General features: G+C 41.6%; 1 protein-coding gene across 2 annotated transcripts; it reads left to right on the forward strand.

Moving 5' to 3' along the window:
* The first annotated feature begins 237 nt into the window (after positions 1-237).
* BORCS7 (BLOC-1 related complex subunit 7) lies at positions 238-11,566 on the forward strand. 2 transcript variants are annotated; one of them, XM_066240086.1, is made up of 5 exons: positions 238-389; positions 8,732-8,794; positions 8,902-8,945; positions 10,277-10,297; positions 10,809-11,566. In XM_066240086.1, exons 1-5 carry the CDS (start codon positions 252-254, stop codon positions 10,810-10,812), a joined length of 270 nt encoding a protein of 89 aa, XP_066096183.1. In that variant the 5' UTR covers positions 238-251; the 3' UTR covers positions 10,813-11,566. The 2 variants fall into 2 exon arrangements, with proteins under 2 accessions (XP_066096183.1, XP_066096182.1); XM_066240085.1 differs by having other exon boundaries at positions 10,833-11,566.
* The last annotated feature ends 2,744 nt before the right edge of the window (positions 11,567-14,310 follow it).

The following is a 14,310-nucleotide window of genomic DNA, read 5'->3' on the forward strand; positions in this document are numbered from 1 at the left end:
CCCTACCTGGGATTGATCCTCCAACCTTGGGTATCAGGATAATGCTCTAACCAACTAAGCTACCTGGCCAGAGCTCAACTGAGTATTTTAAATGAATTTAAAGTTAAATACAAGGCGCTAGGCAAAATGTGTTCCTTCCTTTTCCCACGGTAGGAAAGAAAAAGACGCCTCCTTTTTACCTTCCGCTTTGCCGCTTTTTTGGCCCCGGTGACTCGCCATCGCTTGTACGGAGGCGTTCACTAGCTAAGGCGATGGCGACTGGGACGCCAGAATCGCAGGCGCGATTCGGCCAGTCCGTGAAGGGGCTTCTCACGGAGAAGGTGAACACCTGCGGTACTGACGTGATCGCCCTCACTAAACAGGTGCTGAAGGGCTCCCGGAGCTCGGAGGTGAGCTGGGAATTCACTCTCTGGGACACATACTCGGAGGGACTCCTATCTTTCAGAACTGTGCGAAAGGAGGTCGCGTTGCATCTTGGGAATTGTAGGTCGTGAATTGTGGCGGAGACTAGAGCTCTTTCGCCAGGGGCAAGTGTTGCATTCTGGGATGCGTAGTCTCTTTTGGAGGACTAGCGGTATAAGAGGGGAAAGAAAGGGAGATGATGGGAAATCTGTGCTTTATTATTTTAAAAAATTGAATGTATTGGAATTACATCAGTTAATAAAGTTGTATAGATTTCAGGTGTATAATTCTATAATACATCATCTGTAGATTGTATTGTGTGTTCACCCCAAGTCAAGTCTCCTTCCATCAACATTTCTTCCCCATTTAGCTTTTTCTACCTACTCCCACTTCCCTTTCCCACTTATAATTACCATACTGTTGTCTGTGTCTTTTGAGTGAGTTTTTTTTTTTTCCCCTTTGCTTAATATCTTCACTTTTTTCACCCAGTCCCCAATTCCCTTTCTCTCCGGAATCTGTGCTTTAAAGCGGCAATTGTCGCAGGACGTGATGAGGTAGTGGTCCTAACCAGTTCCGGATTTGTTTCTCGGGGTTGTCTCTGTCCCTTGTGGCCCCCAAATTCTGCATGGTTTTGCCTTCAACATCCAGTATTTCTCTCATACTTTTGTACATGATCTGTCTATGCATTTATTCCTTTGTGATTTGTTTTTGAGGTCATATTCTTGATTTTGTTCCTTTTAGATTAAGTTTCTTCTCTGTCGTAAGTTCCCCTTAATTAGGTTGGTTCCATGTATGGAATTATTGATGTCTTTTCACACCAGAAAGCTTTACATACTACTCTCTGCCATTCTAAAAAAATAAAAAATAAAAAAAAAATAAATTTGTTGTATTCCTCGATATTCATCCAAGCAAAATAAAAATATATAACCACCGGAAGACTCGTACATATTCATTGCACCTTTTGCCATAATAGCACCAAACTGGAACCAACCCAACTGCCCACTGACAGGTGAATGGACTAACAAAATGGGTCTAAGATCAAGCCATTCCATGTGTCATTTTTTACCCAGGAGAAATGGAAAATATGCCCATCATTTTGTTATGTAAACCAGCCTTACACACATTAAATATCATCTATGATTTCCAACTTTGGTTTCTTTAAAGTGGAACATCTGGGCCTGACTGTGGTGGCACAGTGGGATAAAGCATTGACCTGGAACACTGAGGTCGCAGGTTTGAAACCTTGGGCTTGCCTGGTCAAGGCACATACAGGAGATAAGGCTTCCTGCTTCTGTTTCCTTCTCTCTCTCTCCTCTCTAAAATGAATTTTAAAAAATCTTAAAGTAGAACATCTTTTTTTTTTTTTTAATTTTTAAAGATTTTATTTATTCATTTTAGAGAGGAGAGAGAGAGAAGGAGGAGAAACTGGAAACATCAACTCCCATAAGGGCTTTGACCGGGCAAGCTTAGGGTTTTTTGTTTTTTTTTTTTAATTTTATTTATTCATTTTAGAGAGAGGAGACAGAGACAGATAGAGAAGGGAGGGAGGAGCAGAAATAATCAACTCCCATATGTGCCTTGACTAAGGAAGCCTGGGGTTTCAAACCAGCGACCTCAGCATTCCAGGTCGATGCTGTATCCACCGCGCCACCACAGAACAGGCCAAAGTAGAACATCTTGAATACACTTGTTGAACAATTTGAGTGCAGGGCCTTTTTTTTTTTTTTTAGTCTTTTAGATTTCTATGACTTTCTCCTATATACTCTTGTCTTTCTCATAATTAACTCAGTAGTATATTTTAATTTTTTAAATTTATTGACGTTAGTGATAGAAGAAGGGAGAAAGAGGGAAACAGGAACATCGATTCGTTCCTGTATGTGCTGGCTGCCTCTGCACTCCAGGACGACGCTCCAGCCAACTGAGCTATCTGGGCCAGTAGTGTATCTTCACTACTCGTCTTCAAGAAGTATTTTTGATTTTCAACTTAATTTTCATAGAAATAGCATGAATTCTTTCCCTTTTTAAATTCATCTTACATCAGTTTCTATATTCATTAAATTTATAGTTGCAGTAGCAAGCATAACATGTATACAAGTCTTTAGACTTATATTTGAATGTTAATTTCAGCTTTATTCATATTAGTTTAGGGTCCAATAGAACTGTCTTTACAGAATTAGCTTTCATGTTTTGTCTTTAGCTTTTATTGATAGTGGCTATAAGAAACAACTGTATGAGGTATTTGCTTTACCATAACACTGTTGTTGAAGTCACTGATCTGGTGTCCTAAATATACTTTTTGTGAGGTCCCACATGATGTACTCATTTTATGATTCATTATCAGAAAAGTTATCTTTTTCAAAGAATTGTAATACTGCCTTTTACCAAATAAGAATTATGCAACTTGTGTTTCATGTTTTGCATTGCTTGCACAGAAGTTCCTATGTCAGTTTTAGTGATAGATACATTTATTGCCTTCTTCTTTTCATGCCTTCTTTTTTAGATTCCTTTTTTTTTTTTTTTTTTTTTTTTTTGGACAGGGACAGAGAAAGAGAGGAACAGATAGGGACAGACAGAAATGAAGGGAGAGAGATGAGAAGTATCAATTCTTCGTTGCGGCTTCTTAGTTGTTCATTGACTGCTTTCTTATATGTGCCTTGAATGGGAGGCAGAGCGAGTGACCCCTTGCTCAAGCCAGAGACCTTTGGGCTCAAGCCAGCGACCATGGGGTCATGTCTATGATCCTATGTTCAAGCCAGCAACCCCACGCTCAAGCTGGTGAACTTGAGCTCAAGCCGGCAACTTCCAGGTTTCGAACTTGGGTCTTCCACATCCCAGTCCAATGCTCTATCCACTGTGTCACCACCTAGTCAGGCATGACTTTTAGATTCTATTTCTGCTTTTAAAATGTATGTATGTATGTATGTGTACATACACATATAGTTTGGTATAAATTGCCTTGAATCTTTTCTGGAGAGAAACATGATATAATAATATAAAATTAAAAAAATAGATGGTGTTCATAATTAACCACTAGTGTATATTGAACATCCATATTTATCATAATAAACTTACATTTGTTGAGCATCTACTATGTGCTGGACACTGCTGTTTTATATAGCTTAATTCATTAAGTCTTTATAATCACTAATAAAGGAGGTAGTTTTCTTATATAGAGGATTCAGAGAGGAATTTAACTTGTCCAAGGTCACACAATAGCTAGGAAGGGGTAGAGCTAAGATTTAATCCTAGGCAGGTTGGTTTTAGGCCCACTTTTTTTTTTTATTCAGTGAGAGGAAGGGAGGCAGAGAGAGACAGACTCCTGCACGTGCCCTGACCAGGATCCACCCGGCAAGCCCCCTATAAGGCTATACTTTGCCCATCTGGGGTGTTGCTTGGCAACTGAGCAATTTTTAGTGTCTGAGGTGGAGGCCACTGAGCCATCCTTTGCACCAGGGGCCAGCTCACTCCAACCAATTGAGCTGTGGCTATGGGAGGAGGAGGGAGGAGAAAGGCAGAGGGGGAGGGTTAGAAAAGCAGATGGTTGCTTTTCCTGTGTGCCCTGACTGGGAGTGGAGCCCAAGACATCCATATGCTGGGCTGACAGTTTACCACTGAGCCAACTAACCAGGCCCAGGCCCACGTTTTTGGATACCACCTCCCATGTGGTACTAGTTGGATTAAGTAGCCAAAAACCCACTGTGCCACCATTGACTGTCCTTATGTGGTTTCCTCCTTTTTGTTCCTCCTCCTTGTGTACTTCTCTTTTCTTTTTTGTGTGTGACAGAGACAGAGAGAGAGATAGAGGAACAAATAGGGACAGACCGGCCGGAAGGGAGAGAATGAGAAGCATCAATTCTTTGTTGTGACTCCTTAGTTGTTCATTGATTGCTTTCTCATATGTGCCTTGACGGGGGGGGGGGCTACAGCAGAGTGAGTTGACCCCTTACTCATGCCAGCGACCTTGGGCTTCAAGCCAGCAACCATGGGGTCATGTCTATGATCCCACGCTCAAGCCAGTGACCCCGCACTCACGCTGGTGAACCTGTGCTCAAACTGGTGATTTCAGAGTTTCGAGCCTGGGTCCTCCGTATCCCAATCCAGTGTTCTATCCACTGTGCCACCGCCTAGTCAGGCTTTTTTTTTTTTTTTAAATAGTAGATTAAAATTATTTTTTTTACTTACTAATTTTAGAGAGGAAGAAGGGGGAGAGAGAGAAACGTTGACTTGCTGTACTGCCAATCCATGCATTCACTGGCTGGCTGACTGTTACATGTGCCCTGAGTGGAATCCAGCCTACAGTCTTGGCGTCCGGAGATGAAGCTCTAAATAACTGAGCTATCTGGCCAGGGCCTCCTTGTATGTTATACATGGGCTGATTCTGTAGTAGATTTCAATAGGGTACTCAATAAGTGGTATGGCTTGAGTTAAATTGAAACCATTGCAGCTTTCTGGGTCAGGATTGACATATCATTTCTTACATTTCTGAACTTTACTGGATCTCTCTATTTTTTTAATTTTTAAAATTTGTTGATTTTAGCCTGACCGGGCGGTGGCGCAGTGGATGGAGCGTCGGACTGGGTTGCGAAGGGTCCAGGTTCAAGACCCTGAGGTCGCCAGCTTGAGCGTGGGTTCATCTGGTTTGAACAAAGCTCACCAGCTTGGACCCAAGGTCGCTGGCTCGAGTAAGGGGTTACTCGGTCTGCTGAAGGCTCACGGTCAAGGCACATATGAGAAAGCAATCAATGAACAACTAAGGTGTCACAACGAAAAACTGATGATTGATACTTCTCATCTCTCTCCGTTCCTGTCTGTCTGTCCCTATCTATCTGACTCTGACTCTCTATCTCTGTTAAAAAAAAAAAAATTGTTCATTTTAGAAAAAGATGGAGAGAGAAAAAATCATCGATTTGTTGTTTCACTTATTTATGTACTCAGTATGTGCCTGACCAGGATTGAACTGAACCCACACCTTGGTGTATTGGGGCTATGCTCTAACCAACTGAGCTACCTGGTCAGGGGCTTTTTCTGGATCTCTTACATGATACTTATCACATACTGTATTTCCTTTTTCTATAATTGCTTACATATTTTTAGCATTTCCTTTAGTAGATTCGGAGGTTATCGGAGTGTCTTACTGATTTTCAGTCCTTCTCAGCCCGTAGAGCATTGCTTCTCTCTTCAGCAGACTCCACAAAGCTATTTTGTTTGATTAACTGACAATTTTCATATGTAAAATGTTTATTCCACAGCATTCTTTTTTTTTATTAATTTTACTAGGATGACATCAATAAATCAGGGTACATATGTTCAAAGAAAACATGTCCAGGTTATCTTGTCATTCAGTTATGTTGCATACCCATAACCCAAAGTCAGATTGTCCTCCGTCACCTTCTATCTAGTTTTCTTTGTGCCCCTCCCCCTCCCTCTTTTCCTTCCACACCCCCCCACACAACCACCACACTCTTATCAATGTCTCTTAGTCTCGTTTTTATGTCCCACCTACGTATGGAATAATGCAGTTCTTGGTTTTTCTGATTTACTTATTTCACTCTGTATAATGTTATCAAGATCCCACTATTTTGTTGTAAATAATCCGATGTCATCATTTCTTATGGCTGAGTAGTATTCCATAGTGTATATGTGCCACATCTTCTTTATCCAGTCTTCTATTGAAGGGCTTTTTGGTTGTTTCCATGTCTTGGCCACTGTGAACAATGCTGCAATGAACATGGGGCTGCATGTGTCTTTACGTATCAATGTTTCAGAGTTTTTGGGGTATATAGCCAGTAGAGGGATTGCTGGGTCATAAGGTAGTTCTATTTTCAGTTTTTTGAGGAGCCACCATACTTTCTTTCATAATGGTTGTACTACTTTACATTCCCAACAGTGAATGAGGGTTCCTTTTTCTCCACAGCCTCTCCAACATTTGCTATTACCTGTCTTGTTAATAATAGCTAATCTAACAGGTGTGAGGTGGTATCTCATTGCAGTTTTGATTTGCATTTCTCTAATAACTAATGAAGATGAGCATCTTTTCATATATCTGTTGGCCACTTGTATTTCTTCCTGAGAGAAGTGGCTGTTCATGTCCTCTTCCCATTTTTTTATTGGATTGTTTGTTTGTTGTTGAGTTTTATGAGTTCTTTGTATATTTTGGATATTAGGCCCTTATCTGAGCTGTTGTTTGAAAATATCATTTCCCATTTAGTTGGCTATCTGTTTATTTTGTTGTCAGTTTCTCTTGCTGAGCAAAAACTTCTTAGTCTGATGTAGTCCCCACAGCATTCATTTAATAAATATTTATTGGCCCTGGCCAGTGGCTCAGTGGATAGAGTGTTGGCCCAGCATATGGATGTCCCAGGTTTGTTTCCTGGTTAGAGCACATAGGAAAAGTGACCATCTGCTTCTCTCCCTTTCCCTCTCCTGCAGCCAGTGGCTCCATTGATTTGAGCACATTGGCCCTGGGCGCTGAGGATGGCTCTGGTAGCCTCTGCCTCAGGCGCTAAAAATCTCAATTACTGGCCCTGGCTGGTTGGCTCAGCGGTAGAGCGTCGGCCTGGCGTGTGGGGGACCCGGGTTCGATTCCCGGCCAGGGCACATAGGAGAAGCGACCCCGAGGTCGCCAGCTTGAGTGCGGGTACATCTGTTTGAGCAAAAAGCTCACCAGCTTGGACCCAAGGTCGCTGGCTCGAGCAAGGGGTTACTCGGTCTGCTGAAGGCCCATGGTCAAGGCACATTTGAGAAAGCAATCAATTAACAACTAAGGTGTCACAACAAAAAACTGATGATTGATGCTTCTCATCTCTCTCCCTTCCTGTCTGTCTGTCCCTGTCTATCCCTCTCTCTGACTCTCTCTCTGTCTCTGTAAAAATAAATAAAATAAGTAAATAAATATTTTTTTCATTAAGTGAAAGCAGGTAAGGCAGAGAGACACACCAGGATCCACCTGGCAAGCCCCCATGGGACAATGCTCTGCCCATCTGGGGCACTGCTCCGTTGCTCAGTAATTGAGCTTTTTTTTTTTTTTTTTTTTGTATTTTTCTGAAGCTGGAAACGGGGAGAGACAGTCAGACAGACTCCCGCATGCGCCCGACCGGGATCCACCCGGCACGCCCACCAGGAGCGATGCTGTGCCCCTCCGGGGCGTCGCTCTGCCACGACCAGAGCCACTCTAGCGCCTGGGGCAGAGGCCAAGGAGCCATCCCCAGCGCCCGGGCCATCTTTGCTCCAATGGAGCCTCCTTGGCTGCGGGAGGGGAAGAGAGAGATAGAGAAAAAAGAAAGGGGGAAGGGTGGAGAAGCAGATGAGTGCTTCTCCTGTGTGCCCTGGCCAGAAGTCGAACCCGGGGCTTCCACATGCTGGGCCGATGCTCTACCGCTGAGCCAACCGTCCAGGGCCATGGTGGACTTAATGTCTGCCAGGATCAGGGGGCAACAGTAGCCAGAAACCTCTGTTGATCTCTTCTTGTCTCTTGGTGCTGAGTCACATATCTGACCACAGGCCACCCAGCTGAATTAGAGCTCAGGGCCCAGCGGTCAGTGAACTCATTAAATCTGCCTCCACATGTCTCCTTTCTTTCCTCTTCCCTAGCCCTCTCTTGCCGTCCTTCATGTGGGGGTTCCCCACTTCAAATCCCAAGCTTCTTCCCAGGCCCTTTTTCTCCTTCTCTGAGGTTCTCATTCCACTTCTAAACAGCTGCATTTTTTCTCTCCTTTTCAGTCCTACTGGAAGCCCTGCCCCACACTCCTCTCAAACCACCCTAGATCCCAAATTTGTCTTTTTTATTCTTTTTATTTTTTTAAAGATTTTTATTTTTTGATTTTAGAGAGAGAGAGAGAGAAAAATAAAAGGAGGGTGGGTTGTGTGGGAATCATCAACTTGTAGTAGTTGCTTCTCATATGTGTCTTGACCAGGTAAGCCCAGGGTTTCGAACCGGCGACCTCAGCATTCCAGTGCCCGTATAGGTCAGTTTCAGATTTGTCTTTAAAGAATCAGAAGTTAGGTTCTCACTGGGCTTGCGTAGCCAAAGGTGTTTTTGGCAGACTTCTCTTCGCAGCACTTGACTAAGAAGCTGGCAGAGAGCTCAGCAGTTACGGAGCACTGATTTCTCAGGCAGTGGCCCTTGGAACAGATGTTGAGCCCGTGCCAGAACTGTCACTGTGACAGTGAAATGGATTCTCAACGTGAACAAATGGGACATTATCCTCCATTATATTTGGAGTGTTTGTTGTGCGGGAGAGTTGGGGGAAGGGAGAGGGCAGGGGTATAACAGCTGCAGAGAGGGGTAACAGGAAGTTTGGAAGTTTTGAATATTACCATTGTCTTCCAGCTGCTAGGTCAGGCGGCTCGAAACATGGTACTACAGGAAGATGCCATCTTGCACTCGGAAGATGTAAGAATCATTTATTTTATGATTTGCGTTTTATATATATGAATAGTTTGAGTGGCTACAGGGAAGTGGAATGTTCTATTTCTGGTTTTGTTTTGTTTTTAATGCAGAGTTTAAGGAAAATGGCAATAATAACAACACATCTTCAATACCAGTGAGTATGCCCTCTCTGCTGACTACTTGCTACAAAATCGTTACCCTTGGGCTGCTTCTTGTTGCCCTCGTGCTCAGCTCATTTTCCTGCGGAGGCAGGAATTAGGAGTACAGGTGAGGTTGGTCGAGGATGAGTTCTCTGTGGAAAAGACTCCTGAGATTGCAGTAGAAGTTGGAGTGAGATCAGGAGCAAGGATTGTCTTTTGTGAACTTTATGTGTTAATTTGAGGGCTTCTCAGAGGAAGAGACTGTAAACCCAACAGGGCAGGGCCCATGCCAGGACTATGCCAGTGCTTGGCACCCAGTAGGCACTTTATCAGTCGTGTGTGTGTGTGTGTGTGTGTGTGTGTGTGTGTTTTCCTGAAGTGAAAAGCAGAGACAGACTCCTGCATGTGCCCAACCGAAATCCACCCTGCAAGCCCACCAGTGGGTGATGCACTGCCCATCTGGGCTGTTGCTCCATTGTAACCGGAGCCACTCTAGCACCTAAGGCTGAGGCCATGGAGCCATCCTCAGTGCTCGGGCCAACTTTGCTCCTACGGAGCCTTAGCTGTGGGAGGGGAAGAGAGAGAGAAAGAAGAAGGAGAGGGGGAAGGGTGGAGAAGCAGATGGGCACTTCTCCTGTGTGCCTTAGCCAGGAATCAACTTCCACACACCAGGCGGACGCTCTACCAATGAGCCAGTCGGCCAGGGCTTTATCAGTCTTTGTTGATTGTCTGTGATTAAGCTTCCCTCTGGAGAGTCTGCTCCTTCCCTGGGGAGTCAAGAGTTAACTGTGACGTACATCCTACATTCCAACATGTGGCCTAGTCCTAGCTACATGTATATCATCCAGGAGATTTTGAAATGTAAAGATACCTTCTCCATTATATATTTTTTTCCCATTATAATTTTGGATAAAATTATAATTTTATTAGCTTTTCATCTTATTTTGTTTTATATTTTAGATAGTCGATATTATATTTATGTACCTGTTAGAAATATATGGTTGGGAATTCAACTCTTGATGTTTAAATAACTAGATGTTCATTCTTTGGGTGTGAAAAATATCAGGTATGTGACCATTTGACTCCACATACTCTGCAAACTGAATCTGAGTTCTGTGTGTGGTTTGTTGGACCCCATCCCACACTCTGATGGAATATTATTACCTCTTTAGCAGCTCTGCACTCAGCGAACAGGTTCATAGCACAAACTTAGGACAGGATGGGCAGAAATACAGAATGTGACATAAACTGGAAATTCGTTCAGCCTATATGTATCTGACCATAACTAACTTCTAGTTCACTGAGTTTTCTTATGTTTATTTTCTTCTTTCCTTTTCTGATTTAGGCAAGAAGCTATTCAGAAGAAGTAAGTAACTGCATAGGTAGGAGAGTGGATGGCCAACTGAAGCAGTCGGAAGGGAATTATACTGTTGGGCCTACTATCAGTGCAGAGCTCTGGTTGACAGAAGCCCTGAAATTGACACACACTCTGGGATAGCTCAGCTGGGATATAAAGAATACAATGTACATATTTTAAAGGCAGGCAGTAAGTCAAAGGTATGCACTGCTAGTAAAGGCTTTCTAAAAGTTACAGGGTGTAGAGACCAACCTTAAGAAAACTTTTTACAGTGGTGATAATCATTAAGTAGAGTAAATGTGTTAAAGTCATTAAACTGCCTGGGTTTTTTCAAGAGGATTATATCTGTCCCTTTTTATATTGTTTACAATACTAATCAGCTTTACAGCCCTGTTCTTTGTAGTTTAAAAACTTTGGGGACTCTAGTAGCCCATAATATACATTTTGACTTCACTTCAACAGTACTTATACACTAAAGTACAAATAATTTGCACAGAGATGTCTTTATTGCTCATTCCAGATAAACTGTTCCTCTAATCTCTAGTGTTGAGCAGTCATCAGATCTCCAGGACCAGTTGAATCATCTATTGAAATAGAACAGCTTAAAGAAGGCTTTGCCTAATGCTGAGCTGAAGATAATCTACCACCACCGTTGTACTCTGGGTTTGATTTTCCATTTTCTTCTCTAAAAGTCAAGTTAGAAAAGGCTTGTGGTGATGTACAGTTTCTCCTACTCTGGGTTTGATTTTCCATTTTCTTCTCTAAAAGTCAAGTTAGAAAAGGCTTGTGGTGATGTACAGTTTCTCCTGAAAAGAAGCTTAGGTGTTTGAATTTTGGAAGCATTTCTTAAATCAGACTAACCCATGCTCTTGTTGAATTTTTAAGTTGCTCCATATTTTTCAGTTGCTCTATTAGTTTGATGTTAAAGCAAAATTAAAAGCTGTCATAGTTTTCAGAGGAAAAGAGGACAGAGGGAAAGGGGATGATAGGATGGGATAAACCTGAAGGGAAGTGGGGAGGGTGCAATGGGGAGGGGAGCTAAGGAGATGTTGAGGGGAATACAGGGGAGGGGGGATGCATTCGGGGCAACACTAGAATCTATGTAAACACAATAAATTAATATCAATAAAAAAATAAATAAAATAAAATAAAAGCTGTCATAGTTTTTCCCCTAGAACTTTAATGTCAAAAGCCATATTGTCAAAATGTGATTCTTAAACTAATACCGAGTAGTGTTTTAAATTCAGAAATAAAGCTTCTATTGTGAACATAAAAGAATGATTAATATTCTTTTTTAAAGAATTTTTTCGGCCTGACCTGTGATGGCGCAGTGGGATAAAGCATCGACCTGGAACACTGAGGTCGCCGGTTCGAAACCTTGGGTTTGCCTGGTCAAGGCACATATGGGAGTTGATGCTTCCTGCTCCTCCCCCTTCTCTCTCTCTCTGTCTCTCTGTCTCTCTCTCTCATTCCTCTCTCTCTAAAAAAAAAAAAAAAAAAATCAATAAAGAATTTTTTCTTTTAATTATAAATTTAGGAAATATTTTAATTTCCTGGTCACAGAATGGTGATAGGCAATACCTGTTTTCTTTTTTTCTAGTAACTCAGGGGAGATACTTACTTTATTTATTATAGCAAATACCTAAATGAAAATGAGGCAAATTGTATCATATCTGGCCAGCTGCAAACTCCTGCCTTGACCTGCATTCCTAGAATTTCTTTGTTGTTGTGACTCTGGATTATGTGGCCTTGGGTTCATTTTGTAACATTGCTTGTAATCAGCAAATTCACTTGTATGACATCGCCAAATGCGAAGGCAGTTGAGTTACTGTGAGTGATCGTAGTGCAGGGTTATGCTGTGGGGAAAACTCTATGCTTGCAGACATGTACCTGTGTTCATAAAATTCACCTGTTAAATGCCATTACCATTGTCTATAGTTAAGTCTGAATGTCCTTGCTTTGTTTGAATTTAAAATGGGGCTTTCTTCTATTCCAGTTCAGTCCTTAATTTACCGGGATCGGGAGAAAGCAGACATAAGAAAATGTTTTCACTAATCCCTTCACCTTCTCTGATCCCATCCCTTCATCCTCCTTTCCTCTCACAGCTGTCCATATAGATACAGAGACATAACAGGACAGCAAATCCCAGAGGGAAGGGAGGGAGGGAGTTAGGGGAGGGGGCAACGAGGGGGGGGAAATGGGGGACATGGGGTTGGGGGTGAGGCTGTTATATTGAGTGGGACACTTGGATCCATGTTAACACAATAAATTAAAATTAGTAAAAATTAAGAGAAAAAAGAAAATGATGTTTTCACTGGAAGAAAAAACAAATAAGAGTCTAATTTAATTCATGTTATATATCATCAAATTGACTAATCATATCAGATTGTGTTTAACCCTTATTGTACTGTGCATATACATGTTTACCTAAAGTTAAAAATAAAAAGCAAACAGGCTGTGAAGGAATTCACTTATGCATTTATTCAATAAACATTTATTACAACTATTAAATGTAAACAGGCTCAATTTACCTTAAAAAGAAGGGTTGCAAACTTACAGCAAATGTCATATTAAAACATTTGGCCCTGGCTGGGTGGTTAAGTGGATGAAACGTCATCCCGGAGTGCCAAGGTCACGGGTTCCATTCCTGGTCAGGGTATGTACGAGAAGCAATCAATGAGTGCACAACTAAGTGGAACAAAGAATTAATGCCTCTCCCTTTCTCTTTCTCTCAAATCAATGGAAAAAAGTTTAAAAAATAATTAAAAAGTAAAACATTTGAAGTATTAGTCAAAGATATTACTATCATTGTTTCTAGTTAACATTTTGCTGATGCCCATGCCTAGGGCAGAAATTAAAAATAACTATTAGCAACGAAGAGACAAGATTATTATTATATGGTAGGATTATCTAGTTAGAAAATCTAAGGATTGATTTTAAAAAAGGATCACCAATTGAGAAAGCAAAAGTCCAACCATCTAAGTATCTAAGTAGCAAAGAAATACTTAAGATGAAAAACAAATGAAAATAAAGGCTTGGTCTGTCATGCTGGGACGAATATGAAGAAGCAGTGGTTGTGTATATTATATCTGATAAAATAAATTTCACAGTCAAAATGTTAATGGCAAGTAAAAGTATTTAATGGAAAGATAATACTTACATTAAATAATAAACACCTAGAAGTAGATGAGAAAAGATAGCCAGGGAGTTAAAATGACTTACTCAAGGTCACCTTGAGTTGGTCTTTTGACTAGTCATCTAGGTCTCTATTATCAGTTACCTTCCTTATAAATAGAACTAAGGGTGCTGCCTGTCATTTCTGGTACTTAACATTAATACAAAAGAAAAGGATCTGGGAAGTAACTGAATCCAGTCTCTGTCCCAGCTCTGCATCTCTGGCAAGTAGACCTCTAGCTCCTGCTCGAATGCTTCCAGTGTTTGGGGGGTCCTTTACGTAGGGATGCTGGCCATTTTGGAAAGCTCTACGTCTTGAAAGATGGTTTTGTGTACTGAACCAAAATCTGACTTTCTGAACCACCTTGTAATTGCCAGACCAGTAGCTTCCAAGGAGGGGTGTGTGAGGTACATACAAGGCCACTTTTAGAGGTTAAGGAAGAAAATATGAAAATTTCTTTGTGTGTTTATTTTGTATCTTAAAAAAAGAAAATTGGCTTTTGTTATTATTTAAAATATGGCTTGTTATGAGAGTTTTATTTTGGTCTATGGAGCATACTGGTCTACATAGCATACCTGTTATTTGGTGGGGATGATACATGTTTTTGAAAGATTTTATTTATTGATTTTAGAAAGAGAAGAGACAGAGTGATGGAAGTGGGGATGGGAGGAGTGGGAAGCATCAACTCGTAGTTGCTTTTTTTATGTGCCTTTATGGGGCAAGCCCGGGTTTCCAACTGCCGACCTCAGCGTTCCAGGCCGATACTTTATCCACTGTGCTACCACAAGTCAGGCAGTGGAGATGACATTAAAAAAACAAAAGAAGCACTGGCCGGTTGGCTCAGCGG

Source organism: Saccopteryx bilineata, chromosome 7 (genome assembly GCF_036850765.1).
Source record: "Saccopteryx bilineata isolate mSacBil1 chromosome 7, mSacBil1_pri_phased_curated, whole genome shotgun sequence".
NCBI classification, from domain to species: Eukaryota; Metazoa; Chordata; class Mammalia; order Chiroptera; family Emballonuridae; genus Saccopteryx; species Saccopteryx bilineata.